General features: G+C 52.8%; 1 protein-coding gene across 1 annotated transcript; it reads right to left on the bottom strand.

Moving 5' to 3' along the window:
* Positions 1-5,687: 5,687 nt before the first annotated feature.
* On the bottom strand, positions 5,688-24,968 carry RSPH1 (radial spoke head component 1). The gene is made up of 9 exons (XM_032865282.1): positions 24,823-24,968; positions 22,513-22,626; positions 22,303-22,408; positions 16,576-16,666; positions 15,933-16,068; positions 12,026-12,097; positions 9,452-9,614; positions 8,510-8,653; positions 5,688-5,751 (listed from the first exon to the last, which is right to left on the bottom strand). Exons 1-9 carry the CDS (start codon positions 24,874-24,876, stop codon positions 5,699-5,701), a joined length of 933 nt encoding a protein of 310 aa, XP_032721173.1. The 5' UTR covers positions 24,877-24,968; the 3' UTR covers positions 5,688-5,698.
* Positions 24,969-25,663: the final 695 nt, after the last annotated feature.

Below are 25,663 nucleotides of genomic sequence, written 5' to 3'. Positions count from 1 at the left end.
AGATGGCCCTACTTGCCCACCCAAACCGAATCAGCAGCAGGAAGTGGCACTGGTGGACATGGCAGGAGAGCGTGTCCTGAGACGGTGGCCCCCAGCTAGAGGGGGGGCACAGGCAGGCTCCGGGCCACCCCTCTGGGTTGAACGGGCAGGTGGAGGAGCTTGTCTGAGATGGACCCCAAGAACCTCACCCTGAAGGCAATCATGGAAGGAAGAATGTAGCCCCCAGGACGGCTCCGTGGAGGGCCGAGGCCAAGGAGACAAAGCCACAGGGCCAGGGGACAGCCCTGGCATTAGACATCCAGTAAAAGGAACCAGTTCCATCTTGAGGTCGAGAGGAACGTCGTAATCGTTCCATTCGTGATAAAGACATTTGGGAACACAACTCAGCTCTCCCCAGCATTACACAGCATGGGTTCTACCCCCCCGCCCCCTGGGAGCTCCTTCCCCACACAGGCGTCCAGCAGATAACAGCATGTACTCTGTGCAAGTTACAACACAAGGCCCGGATGCCAGGGGAGAGGGACTCAGAGCAGCCAGCTTCTAGAAGAGAGCCACAGCTGCAGGGAAAGGCCGTCACCAGGACGTCCGTTCCTGCGGCTTGAGCCTGCGTCCGCGGCAACCACACAGAGTGACCGCAGCCCCGATGGCCCCTGCCTGGCCTGAAGGGCAGAGGACTGGGTTCGGGGCAGACACAGCCTCAGAAAGTGAGTGGAGAATCCAGGAGCAGAAAAAGCCAGGAAGGGGGACACTCAAATCCCGTGGCTACATCCGCCCGACCAGATTCACCAGCCCGCGGAGTTCTGCTCCTCGAGGATTCTGTCAAGAAAACAAAGAGGCAAGCCGTGGACTGATGGACAACGTGCATCCGGGGAGGGGTCCGTGTCCAGAATAAAGATCTTTACAGGGGCACCTGGGTGGCTCAGTGGGTTAAGCCTCTGCCTTCGGCTCAGGTCATGATCCCGGGGTCCTGGGATCGAGCCCCGCATCGGGCTCTCTGCTCAGCGGGGAGCCTGCTTCCCTTCCTCTCTCTCTGCCTGCCTCTCTGCCTGCTTGTGATCTCCGTCTGTCAAATAAATAAATAAAATCTTTAAAAAAAAAAAAAAAGATCTTTACAACCCCAACAATAAGACAAGCCATTGAAAAACGAGAAAAGTATTTGAACTGATGTTTCACAAAGGCTGACACATAATCATCCAAAAAGCACGGGCGTAAACGCTTGGTATCACCTGCCTCAGCTAGAAGAGCGATATGGATGCAATGGACGAGACGAGACCTGCCGATCAGGGGAATTCTAGCAAATCCTATCAGCATGAGATTTCCTGATTTTGCTGATCACACGGTGGTTCCATAGGAGAATGTCCTTGTTTTTATAAAGTATATTCTGAAATATTTAGGTGTATCTTACACTCAAATGATTCTGAAAAAAGTAGCTAGACTTACCATAGCCCGCCCCATCTGTGGTTCCACTCTCTACGGTACAGCTACCACAGCTGAGAGAAAAACCCTCCAAAGCTCCAAGCTGCCTCAGTCCAGATTCTGTCTAAGTCGGCATGACCGTACGTACACTTTGTTCAAACCCAAAACCCGCCTTACGGCCCCACCCCCCACGCATCGTGCACCTGCTTTGTGAACGAGTGAGCTGAAGGGAAGCCATCTTGCCAGCACCCCTGCTCCCCGCATTCCTTTATGGCAAAACTCCTGATTCCTCCGATATGCTAATCTGTAATCTCCTGGGCTTTCACAAGATGCAAAAAAAAAAGAAAAGAAAAGAAAAAGAAAAAGAAAAAAGTATATAACCATAAAAACTGTTCATTCTCCGGAGTACTTTCTTCCCTATGAAGAGCAAGTTTCCCGGGCAGCTGCCCTAACTGGGCTTGAAGAAAACTGTTTCTTTCTTTGAGAGATTCTGAAAGATTTGTTCATTTTGTGTCGACACAGACAACCACCATCCAGAAGCCGGTGATGTCACGCCGGAAGGTCAGAAGGAGCCTCACCCTAGGTCACAAGATCTCTGTCACTCACCTCACTTGGCCTCTTCCCGCGGGCATCTTTTATCTCCCGTCGTTGCCAGAACGGTGAGCTCAGGGCAGTGAGATGCTGCGTGAGACGGAGACCTCACTCCTGGAACTCCCATCACAGTATTTGTTAGAATTGTTCCATGTTATTATTAGTTACTGTTGCCAATCCCTTACCACTCCTGATTCGTAAATTAAACCTTATTTCATGTATGTATGCATAGAAGAACACGTAGTCTGGACAGAGTTCTGTACTACCCGTGGTTTCAGGCATCCCTGGGGTCTGGGAACATACAGGCCGTGGATAAGAGTCACTACAGAACACGTATATACACTTACACACAAATTCTGTTCTTTCTCTCCCTTTCACGCTCTCTTTCCAAAGCAAATGGAGCAAGACAGAAATGATTCCGAGTCTGGGAAAGAACATACAAGTTCCTTTTACTGTTCTTGCAACTTTTCTGTGAGATCGAAATTATATAAAAATAAATTACAAAACATCAAAACCACTGGGAAAAGGTAATGAAATTTTCAAGGACTGATGGGATTGTGTCAAAAGGACCAGAAGCAATTTGGAGGAGTTCCAGTGGCCGGAGCTGTCCCTTTCAGCATGATAAAGCCGGATCACAGAAAGAAACACATTGAACGGATGAAAATCCGTGAGGCCATGAGCACCGGCCAAAAAAGAGAGATCCAGGACAGACCAACATGCCACCATTTGGAGCGTCCATTAAACTAACATCCTGCTTTTAAAATTATTCAAGAGAAGGAAAGAAGCATTTATCCCGTCTTCCCTGGAGGACCGTATTTCATGGGAACCAAATCAGTCCACACTTTCCCACCTAACAAACATAGAAGGGACAGTAGACTTAGAAAAACCATTGTTTAACCATAATCATAACTATTACATTTATGGTCCCAAAGATTCAGGTCCTAATCCCTGGAATCTGTCAATCTTGCTTATTCAGAAAAAGGGTCTTCACAGGTGTGATTAAACCAAGGGTCCTGAGATGGGGAGATGGATTGTCCAATCTCCAGGGCCCTTATGAGAGAGGCAGGAGGAGGTGTGGTGACACAGTCAGAAGAGGCATCAGGTGGTCACTGAGGCCACCAGAAGCTGCAGGGACAGGTCCTCCCTCCGGCTCCTGGGCTCGCACAGCCCTACACAGCCTCCGGTTTGGGCTTCAGCCTCCAGAACGAGGATAGCACGGCTGCTTGAAGTCGCTCCGTTTATAGTAACTCACGACAGCAGCCCCAGGAAACTGACACCGCAGTGAAATGGACTCAGACTCCACGTGGCCAGGAGGCAGGGGGTCAGTGAGGATGGGAGTTCGGAGGCTTGTATAGCAGCAAGGCAACGTACACACCACTTTTAGTCACGCGGGACACATGCAGCCCAGACATGCTGCTGCTCCTGATCTGATCCGGTAGGAAGTACACGGCGCACAATACGGAGAATTCAGTCAGCCGTTCACAAATGGGGATTCCACCAAGCCTCTCAGCATGACTTCCAGAAACAAGAAATACAGGGGATAGCGGGATAACCTGAGAGAGCCCGGACCATCCGGGAGCTGTGACATTCTGCGGGCCGTGGCTCGCTCTTGCAAACCAGCCACGAGGGAGGGAATCCTCACGATAAATGGCGTGATGCCTCCCCAGCCCGAGGCCCTTCCACGCCCGGACCATGTGCCTCACACAGTGTGCTTCAGCGTAACCACCGCAGTCCCCTGTCCCTTCTCCCTCTGAGGCACTGGCACACCTGTCCCCTTGTGATGCTGGGCCCCGGAGCCAACGCGGGCACTCTCACAGCACACTAAAGGAGCGCCAAGTAAGTTGCATTGGGGACGGTTTCGGCAGCATGGGTTTCTGGAAAATGTGCAGGTTCCTGGTTTGTCATCATTTCCACATGTCATTCAGTTCTTGTTAGCTGCTCTGGAATAGCGTCCAGAAATACGCCCGCCGCCCATTTTGGTGACTTGCCCAGCACTCCGGCACCCAGGTCTGCGGGTCAGATCTCCACCTGCCCTTGTCTCGCAGCTCAAATACCACATCTGCGGGCCTAGAGGGATGAGGTTTGAGGAGCACAGCGCCAGGCTCTCGTCTGTGGACACTACTTCAATCACCAGACACATGGGGTTGGACTCTCCCGTCAGGATCCACCAAGGGTCCATTGAGTACAATATCGGACGCAAATCACACGCAGTAGGATTTTACCAGACGGCGCGCTGGAAGCACACAACCCCGACGCAGTTTCGTGAACCCCAAGATGTGGGGTGTGAAGGTCAATGTTCTATCCCCTCAGTGGCCAGTGGTTATACGCCGCAGTAAAGGAACAGCTGTGAGGACTTCCCCAACCTCCCTGCAGGAGATCTTGCAAAATTATTATCGCAAGGAGAGGCAGGCAAAGAGCGTGTGGCCAAAAGCAATGTCAGAGCCGTGTTAGAACATCAGCGCTCTGGTAGTTACCTAGATGTGCTCTTTGTGGATCCGCCAGCTCTGTGGTTTGGAATTGTATTTGGAATTTCTTATTCTAAAATAGTATCCGCCTTAATGCGATTTCATATTCATGGTGTCCTGTGTGCTTTTGGAAACAGGTCCGGACACCATGTTCACGATGCGATGTTCTTAAAAAGGCCCCATGTTTTGGGACCTCGTGACCATAGACACAGCCCGTGACGCTGGACACGCCAACTACAGAGACCGTTCTGGGCTGAACTGAAGACACCACCCTCCGAGCGACTCTGGGGATAGAGGAGGATGGGGGACGTGAAGCTGGGGAGATGGGAGACGGGGCGAGGGTCTCCTCCAGAGTCGCGAGTTTTCAGGGTGGTGCGGGGCCACCGAGGAGGGGCCTGGACAGCGTTAGCCCCTCCCACCACCCCCCACAGGAGGACCTGAAGAAGGTGCACCACTGACAAGGTCAGAGCCGTGTCTGTGGGCAGCCCTGCCCTCAACCATCCGCAGGGACCCCTGAAATCCACGCTGGGAGGCTGAAGCCATAGAACAGGCAGGAACAGCCCTGCCCCTCCAACGGCAGCTGATAGTTACTTGCCTGAGTCCAAAGTTTATTTTTTTAAGACTTTAGTTATTTATTTGAGAGAGAGAGCCCTTGTGCCAGGGCAGGGGGCAGGGGGGTGGGGAGGAGCAGAGGGATAAACAGACTCTACACTGAGCATAGAGCCCAACTTAGGGCTGAACCCCACAACCCCAAGGTCGCGACTGGAGCTGAAACCAAGAGTCAGATGCCCGACCCGCTGCGCCCCACCCCGCGCCCCAGCCTAAGTCTATTGACCGCGGCGTTTCGGGCACAGGCTTGCTTTCTAGGGGTCTCTGTGGCTCTCCCGAGGGAGGTTGGAGAGAGCAGCTTTGGCAAGTAGTCACTGTACGTGCTCAGCCAGAAGGCCACCTCCGTGAACCGCCTTCTGCGGAGTCAGGGGTGCGTGACCCCGTCCTTTATCCCAGGAGAAAACAGGGCTGCCGCACCGCAGCCCCGTAACCCAGAGAGGCCCAGCTTAAAGACCTCGCAGAGGCTCATCCTTAAACAAAGGAGAAGGGAGACATTTATTCGTACTGTGCACTATTTAACAACTGATAAGAAAAGATGAATAACAGATTAGCATCAGAGGGCCCTATAACAGAGCGTTTCTGTGACACGATGTCCTATCCTTCCGGCTCGCTTCCATTCACTCCGGTGGCTCTGACTGTTTATTTTCTTCTTCTTCAAAACTAACAGCTCCTGCGGGGAGAAAAGAAGCGCGAGTATAGTCCACACTCCTTTTTTCTGTGCTGAAATGCTGTGCTAACAGACCTTTTGCCATGAATAATGTAAATATTAAGCTTTTATCAGGCAAAAAAATAACCATGTTAAATTTTACCTTATACCGACTTGCATGGTTTTTCTTTGGTACCAGTGTTAGGAGTGAGTTGGCCAGTTAGGGAATCGGGGCCGAGGTCCCCAACAAGAAAATACGGAGTCAGGACGGCTAAGATCACACAGCCCTGACACCCCGTTTTGCAGCTTAGACAGGACCAAACATTCTGCTTTGTGGCCTTTGCTGAAGTGATTTTGGCAAAATGTCCTGAAATAAGACCGTTAACCACAAAGCGTTTGTCAATATCACAGGCAAGGGGCAGCGAAAACCGAAAACCCCAAATGTCAGCAAAAAAGAGATCATCAACACACAGATGTCATCCTAATAGTCGGACAGATATGTGACCGCAGCCCTGCCTGGTCCGACTCAGCTCACCCTGATTGCTTACGATTATTCCACAAAAGAATGCCCCAAAGCCCCTAAACTTAGAAACTCCCAGGGCGACTCCGTCGGGGCCCCTCCCTCTCCGAGAGACTTATACTCTCGCTCAATAGACTTTGCTTGCTGCCCCCAATGCTCCATCCGATTGACCCTTTCATCCTTCGAGGCAGCGTGACCAAGAACCGCAGACGCTAAGGGGATTAAAAAAAAAAAAATCCTGTGACACCAGCAATAAACGGAGCAGAAGATAAACCCAAAGTCGATGCTGAGAATATTCCGGTGAGGGTGAGCTCAGGAACCATCTTTGCCGGCACACGCTGTCCAAACACGACCAGCTCTGCGAACGTGGGGCTTCGCTGCTCAGCCCTTACATCCGTACAAAGGAAGGCAAGGACTTGCTACCTTCAAGTAAGGTGCTCCCTTAAAAGCGCCATGGAATTGAGAGCTATTTTTCGTTGTAAGTAAGCGCTATAACCCTCACTGTGGGCGATGAAAAGAGACGGGTAGGCTGACCCTCCGCCGTGATGCAGGAATCGGGTTAGATCTTAAGTTTTTGTCATTGGCATGAAATGTTTGCCTACGAGGCCCGTTGCTTACTGCAGCCCGTTGTTCATTTAAGGCGTTCTGACATTTTGGCATCTACCCGGGAAGGTGTGGGTAGCACCGTCCCTCCCCTCCCCTCTCTGCCCTGCTCTCAGGAATACTGACGCTGCCGTACTTGCTCCGTGCACGTTCTGTGCACAGCAGTCAGCGGTGATCACACGGTTCCCGCTGCAGGCACACGGCAGGCACACGGCTGTCATTCTGCAGGCACACGGTGGGTATATGAGCCAGCAGACAGTGGGCACATGGTGGGCACAGGAGCGGGCACATGGCTGTCATTCTGCAGACACACGGCAGTCACATGAGTGGGCACATGGCGGGCACATGAGCGGGCACGCGGCTGTCATTCTTCAGGCACGTGGTGGGCACATGGCTCTCATTCTGCAGACACACGACAGTCACATGAGTGGGCACACAGCAGGCACACAGCAGGCACACAGCGGTCAAGCAAACGATTCTCCACACACTGTCAGGCCCTAGGTATTGCCCAGGGCCCCCTGGTGGGGCAAGCAGTGTCCCCCCCCACCCCCGCCAGACGTGCTCAGGATCAGCCACAGCCTCCCCGCACAGAGCATCCCCGTGCCATTTCCCTGCTCAGCAGATGAGGGCCTCCTCCAACCTCACAAACCTCAGGACCCTGGGGACAAATGCAAGATGCAGGGGGTACAAGCAGGAGGTCCCCTGGGTGCCAACGGGCATGCCTGGCGTAGGCCTCCCGCGCTCTAAGCCACAGGCTGCCCCCAGCCGCAAGCACGGGCTTCTCTGGTGCACTACGGTGGTGGTTCGTCTCACTTGCCAACCAAAGCCTGACCCTATGTGCGCCCAATGCATGGGGATGGAAACCTGTTTTACCAGGAGTTCATTATTACAGAGATTGTCTTCGAAAAAAAAAAAAAATGGGGAGTACAGGTCTTCCCAAAAAAAGGCATTTGCTCTATATTTGTGATAGAGACAAACAAACCTGCATGGGGTCCCCGTCCCAGCAACCACTATCTGGAGCCAGTCGTTCCCAGACCACTGGGTCCTGCACCACCGAGATGCCCACCTTAAACCAGACACAAGGAACCGAGTTCCAAGAAGAAAGCCCTCTCGGAACTTCTGGGGCTGCCCATAGCACCTTGTCAAAGGCTCTAGGAACCTGAAGCCCCAACAGCCTGACGGTCACATCCCTGGCCTGTGACCTGCGGACACAGAAGCTTCGAGATTAACGGTCCCTTCAAACCCACTTGAAAGGGGCTGATTCCCAGCACCACTGGCCACTGATCAGACTGCTGGGATCCCACCATGGTAAAAATCAGGTAAAAAAAAAAAAAAAGAAAAAAACAGAAGCAGCATTCTAAATCTCTAGAAAGACCCTTCAGCCTGAGGCTGCTCTTTTGGTAAAAATGGAGATAATTAGTTCACGACGGACAGCGAGAGACCCCGCAGGGCTGCAGGCTGTCCCTGCCACCGACAGGGGGTTGGTCGGGGCCCCTGAGAGTGGGACATCCCACGGCCCCGCAGGAGTCCTCAGCCGGCCCCTGAGATCTCTTCCCAGTCCCCGGGGCAGCCCATGGAGGCCAAGGTCAAAGACGGGAGAACCCGAGAGCCCTTCCCAGGGTTCGCCCTCCTCCTCCTTGGGCCCGAGGGCGTGCTCACCCTGGTCGATGGTGTCATAGCGGAAGTCCTCTCGGCCCTCCTCCCTGCTGTCTTCTCCATCGTCCTCCCCAGGCCTCATGGAGTCGGTCTCCCCCTCGGAACCATCGGCCAGAGCCTGGCCCTCCTCTGAGGGCTCCCCGCCGCCTGAGATGAAGCCACAGGAAACACTGTCACGTGGCCTGCAGGCCTGGGTCTCAGGCAGCTGCTTCCTCACCTGCCAGCGCCCACTCCCTCCTGCCGACAGGGTGCCCGCCACCCGCTCTGGGGTCCCCCACTCCTGCTTGACGTCACCCAATCAGGTCGAGACCTGGAGCACCCATCCCCCATCTCGGCTAGGGGCTCGCTGGGGGAAGGGGGTCTACTTCCCACTGAGAAGCCACTGTCTGTTCCCCAGGGTTCCAGAGCTGACGGGGGCACTTTGATGAAGTCGATGAACATTGCTCTCAGAAGCGAAGGGGATGCCCACAAGCAGAGACCAGGGAGGGGAGGCCTGACCCTGCCGTGCCTGAGGCTGTCCCCTCCCTGGCTGTCCTCTCCAGCCGCCGGAACTCCAATGCGTTAGGACCCGTGCCCCGTGCAAACTTCTCCAACAGCCCATGGTGCCTTGGCTACTTCTCGGGAAGAGCACAGGGAAGGGGATGGCCAGCTGCTGCCACCCCCTCTTCAGGAAGGACTTGTCACCTGCCTGCTTCCGGCCCTGGCCCAGACTCACACCCACAGCCAGTCCCGACCGAGGGCGGTGGGCTTTTGGTCCAGGCGTCCCATGGAACCAACCAGGTGGTCCGTCCAGCCAGTCATCCCACTTCCCCCCTCTCCTTCCACCCCCAGGAGGCCCCAACTCCCCAGGCTACCCCCCGACATTTTCATGCACACAAAACAGGCCCAGAGTTCCAGACCCACAAAGGGGGTACCCAGGGCCGGCACCCCAGAGGCGCCCCGTACCTTCGGTTTCCAGAGCCTCTTCTGCACCAGGCCCGTCCGCAGAGGGCTGCTCCTCAGGGAGGGTCGGGGTCCACAGAGCCAGCTCTGTGATTTTGGTGGCTTTCCACCTCGGAACCACGGTCATCATTGTCGTCTCCTCCTCCTCTTCCTCTTCTCCTCTTTCCTGTTGGTAAGTTTAAAAACAAAATTACAGGCATGTGTGTAGACTCGGTGTGGGATGCTTACCGCGAGGGGACATTTGGCCACCGTGACAGCACGGCTCGGTGGTCAGGCCAGTGGTCAGCCGTCCCTGGTGTGATCTGGGCTCCAAGGTGGGTCTTGGAAGCACTAGGCTGAGGCACAGACAGGCATCGCCGCACGGCGCCCACCCGTGCGCTCCCGCTTCTGCTGTGAACGGCTTCCAGACTTGACATTCCTGCCTTCTGGAGCTCTCAAGAAGTGACAGAGACTGGGTGTGGCTTTCAGTTTGTTTGGTCGCATTTTCCCGATCACAGCTTCTTTAGTACAATAGCTACCATCCCGTCCCTGGGAGGAAAGGGCTGGCAGCATCCTAAGTCGACCAGACAGCGTGGAAGGCCTGAACACTAAGCATCTAGAACCAAGGACTATGGGGGGAAATGAAGTCCCGTGACAGCCGAGGGAGAACTGATCACCTCTACACGTGGCCTCTTCTGTAAGAGCATAATTCCAGCCGTCCAGCAGCCGGCATATGCCCACCGGACCAGCGTCCCAGCCTGTTCCCCAGTTTTGTATCTGTCACACATTTCCAAAGATCTGAATATCAATAAATCTGGGAAGTGTCACTGTCACACAGAGGATAGTACGTATGACAACATGGGACAGAGACCTGCCTGTCACTTCCACTGAGTCACTCAGAACCAGATGGCTTGGTTTCCAAGTTTCTGAGCTCCATACCCCCCAAAGGGGGACGCCAGTGCTCTAGGCCTGCACCAGAGTCCCCGGGGGGCTTGTGAAAACACGGGTGGGACCTCCTGTGTCGGGACGTCGGGGGTGGGGCCCTACCACCCACGTTTCTAGCAGTCATTAGATCTCAGATCTCCCATCTTCTGTGCGCTGTGACACCTGGTTTCTGTGCTTATCACAGCCCCGGGTGTCATCCCAGAAAGTCCAAGTGCAGCCCTAGACCAAGGCCCCCAGGCTGTGCGTTCCTCCCCAGCCTTATTCCTGAACAGGGGCAGTTCTGTGGGCTGTGGCAATATCTCCCCACCTTCAGTGTTAGGGTGTTCTTTCTACTTTCTCCCCAGCATCCTGAAATTCTGACTTCTAAGAACTTTTCCCCAAACAGAATAAAACAGCCCACTCCCCAAATCACAATAAGGGCTCAGTCACCGAGACAGTAAGGGACAGATTTGGGGGGCGGTGGGAGCAGTGTAATAAGTTGAGCCGGCAGGTCCCTTCAGGGGCCCGTGAGGGGTTTCCAGCCCCAGGAGAGCCCAGCAAGGACTCGGTCCATCGCTGTCCCATCTAGCAACACAGCACGCAGCTCAGCTGCAGTTCTAGACCACGCTTGCCGAGGGCACAGCGCAGACAGGAATGTGGGGAGCTGTGGCCCGCAGGGGGTGACACGTCAGATTTCTCTAGATGCCTCGGCTTCTGGGAGCCCCTTCCCTCAGTCACTGCACGTCCTGGGATCCAGGCCGAAACGATGCTGGGGCTGGGGTCGGGCCTATTTTTAGCAACAGAATCAAGCATTTGGGACACTTCAAACTAGGTAGTTTGCCAGGAAACTGACCCTTGCTGCAATCCGTGGACCCTGGTCTAAAGGGATGGTAAAAACAAGCAGGGAGCATGAGGCCAGGGGACCAGTCACCATGAGCCCACGGAGGATTCTGGCCATTGCCAAGGGCGAGGATAGTTACTCTACAGAACAAAGAGCCTCTGGCAGAGTAATCTGAGGGGAGCCGGAAAAGAGGGGCCAAGGGCAGGCCTGGGCGTGGGGTGTCCTGGCAGGTTGTGCCTGGGGGTGATGCCAGGGAGGAAGGAGGTGCCAAGGTATTTTATGAAATCGCCTGTAGATCAGGAGATGATGACAAGAAATCCACCGGCACGTATGCACACACATGCAGGCACACATGCGCACACGCTCGCACACACACGTGCCTAGTAGTGACAGCATTCGCTGGCTAGTTCCTGTGAACCAGGAGGCATGGAGCAGGTATTCACGACAGCACTGAGTGCTGGAAAGGTGAAAGACAAAATGGGCAGGATAAGCCGCACGTCAGAAGTGTGATGCTGGACAGACTTGGTGGCACCATGGCCACGGATGCCAGCCGTCACTCCTGCTGCCTGACGTTGCCCAGAGCCCTTGGACTCCGGGCCAGCTTCTTCTGACCCAGGCTGCATGTGGGCTTCTGTGGTAACAGTGATGTGACACCGCTCAGATCCGGAAGTTCAAGTCTGGACCAAGGCATGCGCATACAGGGAGATGACAGCATGAGCGTGGCCAAGAGCTGGCATGACTTTCATGTGACCTGATGGGATCCGTGGGCTCAACAGCCCCGGGCAGCTCCTAGGCCCGCGGATAGACGAAACCGTATGCACTCTGCCACTCACCACATCTGTCAAACGGTACTCCCCGTGCTGCTCACATCCGATATCAAACACGTACTTTCCAGGGCCGACAGGCTGCGAGCAAAGAGAGACCAAGAGGGGCTTCACACTTAGTGTCCCATACGAACCGGAGCGCAAAACGCCACGGGGATGTCAGAAAACCAAAAACCGTCCCAAAGGTGGGGAGCGGGACAGCTGATGAGGGTTAAAGGGCTTTTGTGAACTCATGGCCAGTGGAACTGTCAGGTACAGGGCCTGTTTGGTTTCTTATCTAAACTTTAGTTTCATTGTCATAAAAGTAACGTATTTATTACAAAAATTTCATGAAGTCGACACCCACAGGCAAACAAGCTAGAGATAGAAGTGTTAATAATATGGGGACATGGTCTTGGGGTGCCCAGGTGGCTCAGCGGGTTAAGCGACTGACTCCTTATGATTTCGGCTCAGGTTGTAATCTCAGGGTCATGAGATCGAGCCCTGCCTCAGGCTCCATGCTGGGCGTGGAGCCTGCTTCATATTCTCTCCCTCTCTCCCTGCCCCTCCCCCTGCTGCTTTCTAATTAAATAAATCTTTAAAAATATATATTGTGATGTAATCTTTATAACCTTATTCCTTATTTCTAGTGCCTAGATTTTTCTAAATAGAAGTTTGACCGTAACTACACCCAGCGATTCATACTCTGCCATTACTTAGAAACACAGCATAAATGAATTCCCATATTCACAAATGGTCTTCCACGATTCCAGTTGTCAACCTGGTGTTTTCTTTCATTTAAGAATTGTAATCTATTTTACCCATCTACTACTGTTAATATTTGGTGTGCCGACGCTATCCATTGACAGAGACCGTGGCGGGAGACGTATTTGGAGTCGAATCTAATGTACACTCTTGATATTTTCCTCAGGGAAGTTTTCAGAGGTGGAATTTCTGGTACACACACACAGTGTGTACATATATACTCACAAAATATATAGACACACCTATTTTTTTATATATTCACCAGAATGAGGCTCTAATGATCTTCCTTCCCACAACAACACTTAAGAGCCCTTTGTCTTTAAACCCTTGCTTCTCCTGGGCATCAACATTTTGCTCTATCTTTACATTTTTTGAGTATATAAGTAACAGGACTCATCATTAAGTCACATCTTTAAGTTATAAGTAGGGTTGGATTTTTTCAACATTTTTAAACACTTAAAATCCCACTGACTAATGCAAATGCTTTATGTATGCATACTAAATGTTACAAACATCCTAACCCCACTGGTCATTTATCTCTTAAACTTTCTTCAAAGCATGTTCTAATCAATAAGGGATTGTTTTTAGCAAGCAAAATCTGTTGGGTTTTCCTTTATATTTCTGCTTAGAAAGTCCTCTTTCTTCATTTCAAAGTTAATGAACATTTACCTATTTTTTTTTTCTGTATGTGGTTTTGTTTACATTTAAACCTGTGCTCCCTCTAGAGTGTGTCTTCACCTCATGCTGGATGTCAAACGGACTTCGTTTTTCTTCATTTCGTTATCACGTTGTCTGAGTACCACTCCTCGACTTCTCCCCATCACGTCCTCATCAATTTAAATGATGCCCTTTTCGGGAGCTAATTTGCCGTATGCACTTGCACCTGTCCCTAGACTTTCTAATCTGCTTCATGATCTGTATTTCTCCAACCTGGTAGCTCAGTTGCAATTATCAAAACTTTGCAGTACGTTTTAATAACTTGTCGGCAAGGATAGGAACGGGTAATTCTCCGAGGAAGGTAGTGGAACCAGGAGCAGAAGTGCATAAAGATGCTGGACTTCACTAGGAATCAGGGAAATGCACATTAAAACCACAAGATATTTTTTATCCATCGGAGTTGCAAAAACATTAAAGACTGGTGATACCCAATGTTGGAGAATGTATGACAGAAGATCTCAGAGTCTGTTCACCAGAGTGTAAACTAGCACAGCTCTTTCGGGCAGCTGGCGATATCAATCATGATTCAAAACGTCGATATTTGTAGAATCAGCAATGGCCATGTCTAACCTATGTAAATATTCCCAAATGAGCAAAAAGATCAAGGTCTCTGTGCCTATTTTCGTGTCCGGATGTATGTGATCCTATTTTATACAGTGACAGCCCTCATGCTGTATGTACATGTGCCGAAAGGGCTGGGTGTCTGGGGACATTTCAATTGGAGCGGACAGCTGACCCTTGAACAACGCTGGTCTTAACTGCATGGGTCCCTTTACATGCGGAGTTCTTTCAATAAATACAGAGCAGCACTATAAATGTGTTTTCTCTTCCTAATGATTTTCTTTTTTTTTTTTAAGATTTTCTTTATTTATTTGACAGACAAAGATCACAGGTAGGCAGAGCAACAGGCAGAGGGTGGGGGGAGAGCCCGAGCAGAGAGCCCGATCCTGGGCTCGATCCCAGGACTCTGAGATCATGACCTGAGCTGAAGGCAGAGGCTTTAACCCACTGAGCTACCCAGGCGCCCCCCTAATGATTTTCTTAATAACATTTCCTTCCCTCCAGCTTACCTTATTATAAGAATACAGTATCTAGTACAGATACAAAGTATGTGGCTGACTTTGTAGTGAGGATATAGTGTATAACCCCTGAAACATAGGAGTGTGTGTTAATGACTATTTATCTTGTCGGTAAGGCTTCCGGTCCACAGCATGCTCTAACCCTAACCCTAACCCTAACCCTGTATGGATCTCTGACTGTGCGGGGGTCAGGGATCCGTGCCCCCACCCCTGCATCTTTCAACGGCCCACTGGACTAGTATGCCATGTGCACAGGTCTCACTAACCAGCAGAACAAAGCTCTCCTCCTCCAGGGGAGTCTAGGTTTGTTGATTTTCCCAATGAACTTTCGTCGAATTCTCGTTCCCTCCACACAGCTCCCCGTGCTGAAAAGCATCCCGGGAGAATTTTCCTGAGAATTACATATGCAACGCACGGATTTGGGGAGAATGTGCTGCTTTACAAAGACTTAAAAGTAGAATCTGTAAGTTAGGGAATGAATTTTATGTCAGTGAAAACTAAGTTTTAAGAGAGTCCAAGGTGGTTTCATGATATTAGTTCAATATTCCCTGCACCCAGCTTCCTTCTTTTTAAAGATGTATTTATTTATTCATTTATTTATTTATTTGAGAGAGAGAGGGATCGAGAGCAGGGAGAGGGGCAGATGGAGAGGGAGAGAATCTCAAGCAGACTGCCCACTGAGCCCAGAGCCTGCTCTGGGCCTCGATCTCATGACCCTGAGTTCACAGTCTGAGTTGAAACCAGGAGTCAGATGTTTAACCAACTGTGCCACCCAGGCGCCTTTCTCTATGTCAACCTCTAATGCCTTTAACTTGCTTTGCAAACTCTTCAGGGGACGTTTCTGGCCACGCTGGCCTGAAGTACGGGAGGAGGGTCGAATAAGCAGGGCCCCTCTGTGTCCCAGCGGGGCCCCCACAACCACAGAGCCCTCCAACAGAAATGACCAATTATGAGCCCTGCGGACTGGCCGCACCTTGCCACGCAAGCCCATGTCCAGGGTGGGCGGGCTAGCCTGCGGCAAGGAAGAAGCTTCTGGGTCTGCCCTCCCAGCGCTCCAGCCCCGTGCCTCCCAGGGCAAAGGATGTCCGAACACCCACATGCTCACAAGCACGGGGAATGTCTCACGTCTGACCTACCCACGATGAGGAGCACATATGAGAGACGGGACTCTCCCCCCTCCGCTTTATAAGGATGGGCTGGATCCCGGCCCGGGTAGAGTGGGGGTTCACTAAGACGCAGAGAAAAGAACCAGGTGCCCTCCGCTCTGCCGTCTGTAGGCATCAGAGAGTGTGTTTGGAGGGGTGGGAGGGTTCCCTGAGTTTTTAGTATTCTACCTTCACATATTTACGCGGACGGGGGGAGGAGGGCGTGCTTACGTTTTTGTTGAAGAACTTGCCCTGGTACCTGTGGTTCAGGTGAATGAGTTCGGCCGCGCCTTCTTGCTGTCCGTTCACCCAAGTACCTATGTACTTGCTGCCCGTCTCCGCGTAGAAGTAGGTGCCTTGCCCGTGCCTGCTGAAGACAGAGAGAACGTGCACTCTCCCGGCACAGTGGAAAGCCTTCCAGGTTTATAGGACAGACACTTAAATCGAGGGTGGCCTATCCTTGGCTTTTCTATCTGTGCCCCATCGAAGCACGCGCCTGCTCTGTGTGCCCATGCATGCGAGGGGCATCGCGTGCTGGACAGCGACACCCTTCCCGAGGCCCTTCCCGCATATCATTCGGGTCACATGGGAAACAGGCAGCGCTCCCAGGAGGCTCTGTGGCTCTGTCCACAGGTGGGTACTTCTGTGGCCTCCTCGCCCCGGGGGCTCTGAATGAAGGACTGAGGATTCTCCCCGCACATCTGTACCTGCCCAGTCATGTCACATCTGGAGCGCCCACCTTAAAGCCTTGAAGGGTTTGGACCGCCTGGCAGAGTTGGCTAATGGGTTTTTGTCATGATTCCGCCTCATAATAAGACGTCGTCATATTCTCGTTACATAAACAAGTGTACAGAACGGAAGAGAGAACGCAAACCTTTGGTGAGCAAACCACTCCCCAGTGTAGGTGTCATTATTGACGTAGTAGTAGACGCCGTAACCGTGCCTTTGGTCATCCGCCCACTCCCCTGGAAGGGACGACACAAAAGTGGGCCCGGGTGAGAAGGGAAAGACGGGCTTCACCTGCTGTCTCCTCCCTCTGCGACCCCCCTCCATCCCCCTGCCCCTCTGGCTGGATGGTGTGGAGGGGGGGGCTGGCTAAGGGAAATTGTCGCCTGCATGTGCCCACAACAGGTATCACCGCTGGTCGGTGGCAGGGCAAGGATTCAAACCTGGGATTTGTCTGCACAGTTATCCCCACACCACATCCCTGCTTGCACAGGTCAGCGGTCCAGCAACAACACCCAGACTCGGTGATCCCGCCTCGGCCTCTCCCAGCAGCTCACGCTCTTTCCCACCTCATCACCTCACTCTGACACACCTTCCCAGCCAGGGCGCCCGGGGTGCCCCACCTATACACTGGCTCCAAGGGCGTGGACGCTGCTGTGTTCCCAGCCCCTGCCTCTGCCGGGACTCTTCCCTCACTGATTGCCCCTGCCTACCCGCCCCCCTGTGCCGCCTCCTGTAAATCTCCCGCCGCCGTGCTGAGAAATACTGGAACTGGCAAAGACACCATAAAATTCCCAACACCTCTACCGTAATGACAACAGCAAACTAGTTAGGGAATGAGGTCGATCCTAGAAGATAGATCCCCACTCCAGGAGACTTACGACACCCTCCAACCTTACAGCTCATACAGGGAAGAAACTTAAGAGTTTTCTGAGGTTGACCACTCTCCTAAAATGCACGTGATGCTGCTAATAACAAGTTGTTACCTGGAATGACGCTTTTCTAGAATATGCATAATTTTTAAAAATGAATTTTCATCAATTTCTGATCAAAGACAAAAGATAGAATTCCCTATTTTCTCTGTAGAGAGGGATATTACAGAATTGTGGTCAGACAGACATTCCATTATTAGCTAGACAGACAAGGAAAAGGTGTGTGGCAGCCATGACAGACATGAATTTTTAAACTTCTGTTTGTTAAGTCCTCGGATTTTATAACAGTTGTGGCATTCTAAATTGTTTTCATTTATTTTGATTTTTTATTACAAATGAACATTCACATGTATGCCAATCTTATGTTCTTTTCCTTAAAGAGCCCCCAAGACTGGCATAAGCTTCTGGCTTACAGGAGAACGGGCTCTACTTCTGCATCAAGGGAAAGAAGACACAGCACGCCAAGGACATGTGGATCGTCCAGGAAATACGTGTTTACACGAGTGAATCCCATGTTCATCGACAGCAACATATTGACGGAAGGGCACAGCCACACGTTTTCTCTACCAGTCCCACAAGGTCTCGAGCACTCTGAGACAGACAAGCAGCAGCTCCAAGAAGAGCGCTGACCTGGGGGAGCCTGCCCCCTGCCCCCAGAGTGCGGGGCAGACGCACAGCTGACAGCCCAGAGAGGAGGCGGCGGGAACCGGTGTAAGTGAGGGAAGAGGTGTGACGTGTGCCAGGAACAGCATGAGCAAGGGTGACGGAGAACCCCCACACTGAAATAATTCAGCAAACACAGGAGCTCGAACCTAAAGTCGCCCGGAGGATAGAGAGAAGGTGCAGGAGTCCTGGAGGACTCGGCTTTCAAGGAGCCATTGCGTCCTGGCAAATTACCAGTTTAAAGAGGAGGAGGAGGAGGAAGGCAGATGTGCAGCAGAGGCGGTTTCTGTGGTGTAAATATTCCCACTGCAGCCAAGGTTGAACTGCGCACGGGGCTGGGGACAAGTGGCCCAGAGCTGGCTCGCGTGAGCTCTCAGAGCTGAGCAACAGGGCCCCAGGAGGCCAAGACGTCACTTGGTTTCTTTACCAAAAAAGACCATGACAAAACGATCCATCCTCTTCTCTTGGCCATTACAGCTGGTCTCCAGGGCAGCGTGTCAAGAAAAATGTAAGTACTTCACAGAAAATTTTCAAGAAACAAATTAAATTACAGGAGCACCTGGGTCGCTCAGTCAATTGAGCATCTGACTCTTGATTTGAGCTCGGGTCATGATCTCAGGGTCTTGGGATGGAGCACCCTGTCCGACAGGCTCCGTGCTCAGTGGGGGTCTGCTTGAGATTCTCTCTCCCTCTCCCTTTGTCTCTTCCCCCATGTTCTGTCTCTCTTGCTAATAAATAAATAAACATACAGGAAGGAAGGAAGGGAGGAAGGAAAAAAGATAGGAAGGGAGGAAGGAAAGAAGAAAAAAGGGAGGGAGGGAGGAAGGAAAGGGGGGGTTCCTGGGTGGCTCAGTCAGTTAAGCATCTGCCTTCAGCTCAGGTCATGATCTCAGGGTCCTGGGATCAAGTCCTGCATTGGGCTCCCTGCTCAGCAGGGAGTCTGCTTCCCCCTCTCCCTCTACCCCTCCCCCTGCTTGTGTGTGCGCACTCTCTCTCTCTCCCTCAAATAAATAAAATCTTTAAAAAAAGAAAAGAAAGAAAATAATTAAATTGCAAAGGCACCAAATTTCAAAGCAGTGTGGAAACTTTTTTAAAAGTCCTGGTTTACTGAACAAACAAGGTGTTAGCAATCCTGCCCAGCAGATGGTAACCGGGTGGCAGGAAATGGTGACGTGAGGGAGCTAAGTGAGGGAAAGGTCACCTCCTGGAGCAGGTCTTTAACACCGGGGACCAGGTTTCCCTTTATACACGCGTGCCACTGAGAAGCTGTGTTGCTGTTGCTTTAACCGTGCGCTTCGTTGCTCAGCCTTCCGACCCCTAACCCTATACTTTCTCATCATTCTCCATCTCATCACCAGAGTGTCTTCAGCTACATTTCTGTTTGGGAGGAACTCCACGGTTGGCTGGCTGGTGGTCTGTGCTGGTTTTCCTCCAGGAGAACACCGTCCCCTTACAAAGCTCTCCACGTGCGTCCACCCCGTCGCTGTCCCCAGGGCTCCCTCGAGGGCTCCCGGGTCCGCAGCTCTGGAGATTAAAGACCATTTAAAGCAAAACGCCCTGGGGCACGTCGGTGGCTCCGATGTTTCACTCTCTGACTCTTGATTTCAGCTCGGGGTCACGATCGCAGGATTTTGAGATCAGACCCTGCGTCAGGCTCTACACTGGGTTCAGAGTCTGCTTGGGATTCTCTCTCTCCCTCTCCCTCTGCCCCCTCACCTCTGCTCGCGTGCAAGCGCTTGTGCTCTCTCTGTCTCTCTCAAATAAATAAGCAAATAAATAAATGAAATCTTTTTAAAAATAATATTAAAAAATAAATAAAATTCTAAGAAGCTCTCTGCCCACCTAAGATGCGGGTTAGTCACTGTCTGCCCTGCTGGCTCCCTCCGCTGCTGGGTCAGCAGAACGTGGATGAGACGGGAGCTGACATCGGTGCGGCATCACTCCGGTGGTGTTTCCTGCCAGCTAGGGTCTTTGCATTGGCCACCTCCTTAGCGATGTCTAATAACCAAAACACATTTTTACAGGGACAGCACCCAAAAACCAGAGAGATCATGCACCTTGCCCAAGGCCACACAGCAGGATGGAAACAAAGATCCCGATTTCCGTGGTTCCAACATCGTGCTCTCTTGCGCAAGCAAGGGCCATGCATTCATGTCTTCTTCTGGCTCTGGCCACTGAGAGCGTCCAGAAAAGCCAACTTCGAGTCATATCGTTTTGTCTCTCCACGGTGTCGTGACCAAACATCTTCATCTTTATTGGTTCCTTGCAGCTGGCTACAGGACCGGTCCTGGAGACGGGTGTTCCCTCTCCTTTCCTAAGCCCTTGTCGACCTTCCGTCTCTGCATCTCACAGTCCATAGAGGTGGTCCGAAAGCCCCTCTAAAGTGGCTCCCCCTCATCCCCCAACCTCATTCCCCGCTTTACCACTGCTCGAGTGGCCCCCAAACCAGGAGTGTCCGCTCGTCCCTGGGCTCCCCATCAGGCTCAGTGGGTTGATCAGGAATGTGCCCCCAACCCCGGGCTGATGCTGAGTACTCTTGATAACCTGCAGAAAAACACTCTGTGTCCCGTAGGGTGGCAGTGGGCCAACACACAGTCTTGAAAAATTCAGCCATGTCTTAACTTAGACTTTATGACTAGAAGGTTGTTCACTGACTGAGCTAAAATTAACATTGTAGCTTTTGACCTTGAAGAAGAAATCTCTGAGCCGTGACCACACCCTGCACACTTTAACGTACAAAGCCACATGGAGACACAAAAACTCATGGCTGTTTGCAAAGAAGATCTACATGTTGGCTAACCTTCATGTTAAAAACCCCTTCAATCCCTTATTCTGAGTACCTTCTTTACATATTTACATGTCGTTCCACTTGTATTAACGTCTACACTAAAATAAAACATGACAACAATGAGATTAGGTTCATAACAGTCTGGAAGGAATTAAATCAAACTTTAAATTAAATTGTTTCAAGTTGATTTAAAAAGCAGATGGTGTTCCTTCTGCGATAAGCCCTCTAAGAAATAGGAAACAGAGCAGAAATTCCTCTCTAACACGACCAGCGCTGGCAGGCCTCCCCTGGCTCTCAGACTCTGGCAGAACCACTGGTTCAGAATTCCTTGGTTCCACTTTCATTCGGTGATGAGGGAGGCAGCTCTGGCTTGCGCCGAAGGACATGTCCTCACTGGGAGGCGATGCTGCTGGTGGACACATACTGAGAGCTCGCCATCCACCGGGCACGGTTCCCCGTGTTCACTCCTCACGCTGCAGACCAGAGAGCTGGGACAGCGAGCAGTGAGACTCTCTACATGAGTTCACACCTATTGTCACCACGGCTCCGGGGTTGCGATTATAGCTCCCCTGGGAAATCTGATGAAAACTGGATATGTTCTTCCCAGGAAAAGTCCAGAACACAGAATCCTGCATAGTTTCTGAAGGCTCACACCCACTCCCCACTTGTCTGTCTTCCCAGGCTCGTCCCTCATTGGGATCAGACCAACATGGTAGTCACACCGGGTGATGACGGTGTGTGGGGGCAGCCGTGGGGTTCTTGGATATAAGGGAACAAGAATTTCCCTCCCACGTAACATTGACAGGTAAGAAATCGTGGCAAGGGGCTCCTGGGTGGCTCAGTGGGTTAAAGCCTCTGCCTTTGGCTCAGGTCATGGTCTCAGGGTCCTGGGATCGAGCCCCGCATCGGGCTCTCTGCTCGGTAGGGAGCCTGCTTCCCCCTCTCTCTCTGCCTGCCTCTCTGCCTACTTGTGATCTCTCTCTCTGTCAAGTAAATAAATAAAATCTTAAAAAAAAAAAAAAAGAAATCGTGGCAGACATAGGAATGCCAACTTAACGAGGCAGCGTGTCTTCCAGACCAGCAGCCTTCAACGAAGGAGCCACCAGGTCTAAAGAAACCACGTGTTCATCAGAAGAGGGACTGGCCAGAAAGAGAAGCAGCAAGTCAACGTCAAGGGGCTGAAAGGACAGAGCATTTGAAGTCAAGGGTCCAGATCCCATGACTCCTGTGCTCCCACACTGCCTCCCTTGCTTTTGGTACTCAGCACACGGGCTCACAGCTGTGCTGGCTGCAGGGTCAGCAGCCCGTTCGTTCATTACAGGCCTGTCTGCTTTCTGCGTCAACCCTGTGAACCTAGGAGCACAGCTGTGTTTATTGAGTGACTAGCTGATCTGGAGGACTCGAATCTCCCTCAGCTCAGCAACCACAAGCAACTTCAATCCCCGCACATCAGCTTTACAACGCAACCATCTGCTTTGTGAGCATGTCTTACCTTCGTATCTTGAGCCATCTGGGTATATGAAAGTGCCGTGACCATGCTTTTTATTTTGAACGTATTCTCCCATGTACCGAGCACCATTTTTAAACTTGTAGACACCCTGAAACACATTGATTATATACAATTCGTATCATTCCTGTGTTCCGGGCTCACCACCAGAATATTAACTGGGGAAATCTAGCCACTGAAGGCACCTGTTCTGACCTGGCCATGTCTTTTCCCGCGTTCGTAGTTCCCTTCATACGTGTCCCCATTGGGCAGTCTTGCTTTCCCATGTCCATGCCGTTCACCTGCCTCATTCCGCTCCCCCTCGTACTCCTGGGCAGAAGAGACAGGGACAATTACAGCTACCGCATAGTAATCACTAAGGATGTGTTAAGTGTTTTCGTAAGTAATATTTCATGGAATCCCTCCCAGTCTTCAGCCCCATCTGACAGGTGAGGTAGGAAACCACACCTGGGAGATGTGGAGCCTTGGTCTAAGGTGATATCCTGGGACCTGTCAAGGGTGGGAGCCTCCCTCGCTCTCTCCAACATCTGAGTTTGCAATCGATCATGATAATCCTTTGCCCTGTGAGCAAAATCGACAAACTGTGGGAAATGCAAGGCGCTCCTAATTGTGTTCTCTGTGGGAACAGGCGTGAAGGAGCAGACGCCAGTGGCATGGCCTCAAGCCACATTAGGAATACCTCCCTGTTCCTTCCTCCAATAATCCAGGGCTCAAAATGCAAAAAAACCACCTCTTCCTCCAAGGATCTCCAGGGTTGCCTGTGGCCTCAGGACCCCTTTCACCATGGGGGCGCCTGCGGGACAGGAAGCCACACAGGGGAGCTAAGGACCAGGGCTCAGCTGTCACAGCATCCCTAACTCCACTTAGTTAATCTCTACATCAAGTTTCAACTCCTCAGCAAGAGACTCGAGTTTCAAACACTCGTAGACTAACACGGAAATAATTATGTAGCTTACAAGTAAATCAATTAAAAAAAAACTAATACGGGTTTGTAATTCACCTATTTTCTCCTACCCTTCAGGAAATAAACATTCCTCAAGCCCCTAACCATGAGTGCAGAGTGAATATATACGTAATAAAAGGGCAAAGGCACACAGAGTAACAGTTTGACACGGAGTGACACGGAGTGGTATCTGCAAAGAGGGCGCCACCAGCTCAGACACACGACTAGGACGTGGGGAAAAAAACGTCTGCGGTCTGCCTTTGCCCAGCACTGTCTAGCTCAGAAATCCATGCTCAGAACAGAAGGTAAACACGTGTGACCTTACCGATTTGTTTCAGGGTTAGTCGAAATCAAAATGTGTAAAAGCTCTCCACCTCGCTCAGAAAACCTCCCAGGGCACCCGACAGGGGTGACCGAATGGGGGAGGGAGGCTCTAAAATGACCCCAGCTGTGATTTGAAGCTAAAGTTATGGGCACAAAAGAGTTACAAATCACTAGGGCTACCTGAGGGGACAAGTTCGAAGTCTTACTGGGCAGATGCTGTAGGTTGGGTTCCCCCAGAAACAGACTCTGAGCAAGTGATGTTTTAAAAGCGTCCCCCGAGAAATCAAAAAAGGGGATGGGGAAACAGACACGAAAGAGGAGGGTGGGTGTGTCAGGAGATGTCCCCACCTGGGCCTCAATGCCCCAGGGATGCTGGAGTGTAAAGCACTGTGGTTTGTCCTCTTTTTAGCACGAGCTACTGGCTGTACGGAGAGCATGGATTCCTGGCTTCCAGCCCTCCTACTGGCCGGGTGGCTCCGCGTGTAGAGGGGCTAGTCTTGAGCAGTGACCAGGGCAGAAGCTGGGAGGTGGGCACACCTAGCGAGCAAAAAGTTCTGAGCATCTATCACAGCCGAAGTGGTAGGTTTTTCAGCTAATTCTGAAACTGTCTCCACTCTGTACCCCGAGCACACACACCGTGGCTGGGGTTCCCACCTGTCAGCCAGGAGACGGTCACCCTGTGGGGTAGAGTGATTAGTCTGGGGACATCCATCTACGCCCACGCAGAGCCCGGCTCCGGCCCGGACGCCGGACACCCAGCACTGCCTCTCTGCTGCCTGCACTGGGAACGAGTCCAGTGACCTGGGTCAGCTCCCACAAGACCGAAGAGAGCCCGTGGGATTCCAGGCCTCTAGGGTGGCAGCCTTGCTGAGAGCCCTTCGCATCTCTCGAAGGACCCCGCGAAGCCCTTCCCTCCACCCCCTTGATCCTGAGGCGCAGGCTCCGGGACAGGACCGAGCGCCCTGCGGGCTCGCCACGCCGGCTTCGGAGGGCGCCCGGACGGAGACCGGCAGCAGGCGGGGGATGCTCCCAGAGGCTGGGCTGGGAAGTCTTCGCCTTTAACGGGAGGCGGGATGCGGAGGGAGGAGGCGGCGAGAAGGGATGTGGCAAGAGGACGTCAGCGGGGCACCTTCCACCGCCAACGTCCTGGGCGCGGCTCGGCGGTGGCCGGTGCGGTCCCGGTCCCCGGCTGGCCTCCGCGGGGCGCCCGGGAAGTCCCCAGCCCCCGGAGCGCTCACCCCAAGGTCATTCTCTCCCTCCTCCTCCAACTCCTCCGAGCCCAAGTCCGACATGCCCTCGCCCCGGTCTCGGTCCTCGCCGCCACCAGCGCGTCTCCAGCCGGTAGGTCCCCGCAGCCCGCACCGCCGCGTCCGCCGTCGCCTTGGAGACGCGGTCCGCCCCGCCTCTCCCCTGGCGCTGGCGCTGGGGAGGGGAGCGGAGGGGCGGGGCGGAGCCACCGACCGCGTTCGGGTGCTGTCATAGCAACGGGAAGGGGAGCCCGGGCCTGGCGGGAAGGGGCGGGACGGGAGGGCGTGGGGCGGAGCCACTGACCGCTTTCGGTGCTGTCATAGCAACGGGAGGGAACCTCGACCAATCGGCGCCCGGGAAGAGGGAGGAGGACTTGGCGCCCACCCGCGGTCTAGCGGGGACCCCGCATGGCTGGCCCGGGCCGCCGGCTGCCGGCTGGTGCGGTCATGAGGGGCCGCCTTTGGACCGGGGCCCCAAAGACGTGGAGCACAGACGACGCACAGGGGCCCGCCCTGGGCAGGGCTTCACCTCTGCCTGCGCTGAGCCCTGCCCCTTCCGACACGGCCCCTTGGCTTCTTGGGTCCCTCAGTGGGCCCTGCCTGCTCCTCCCCACCTTCTGGGCATTCCCGACCCTTCAGTGTTGGCGTCCGGAGAGATCTGTCCGCCGAGAGCTTTTCTCTGACGCAGGGAGTCAGTGTGCGGGCGCGTCCACACTGATGCCCTTAAGAGTTTGACATCCCTTCTCCACCCCGAGCCTGGGTCCAGTCCCCTCTCTACCCCAAGGAAGAAAGGACTTCAAGTCCATGTATCTTCTACCGCCTGTCGTCCGTC

This window comes from Lontra canadensis, unplaced genomic scaffold, assembly GCF_010015895.1.
Source record: "Lontra canadensis isolate GAN:19392208 unplaced genomic scaffold, GSC_riverotter_1.0 scaffold29, whole genome shotgun sequence".
NCBI lineage: Eukaryota > Metazoa > Chordata > Mammalia > Carnivora > Mustelidae > Lontra > Lontra canadensis.
This window is presented reverse-complemented; position numbering and strand designations above follow the sequence as displayed.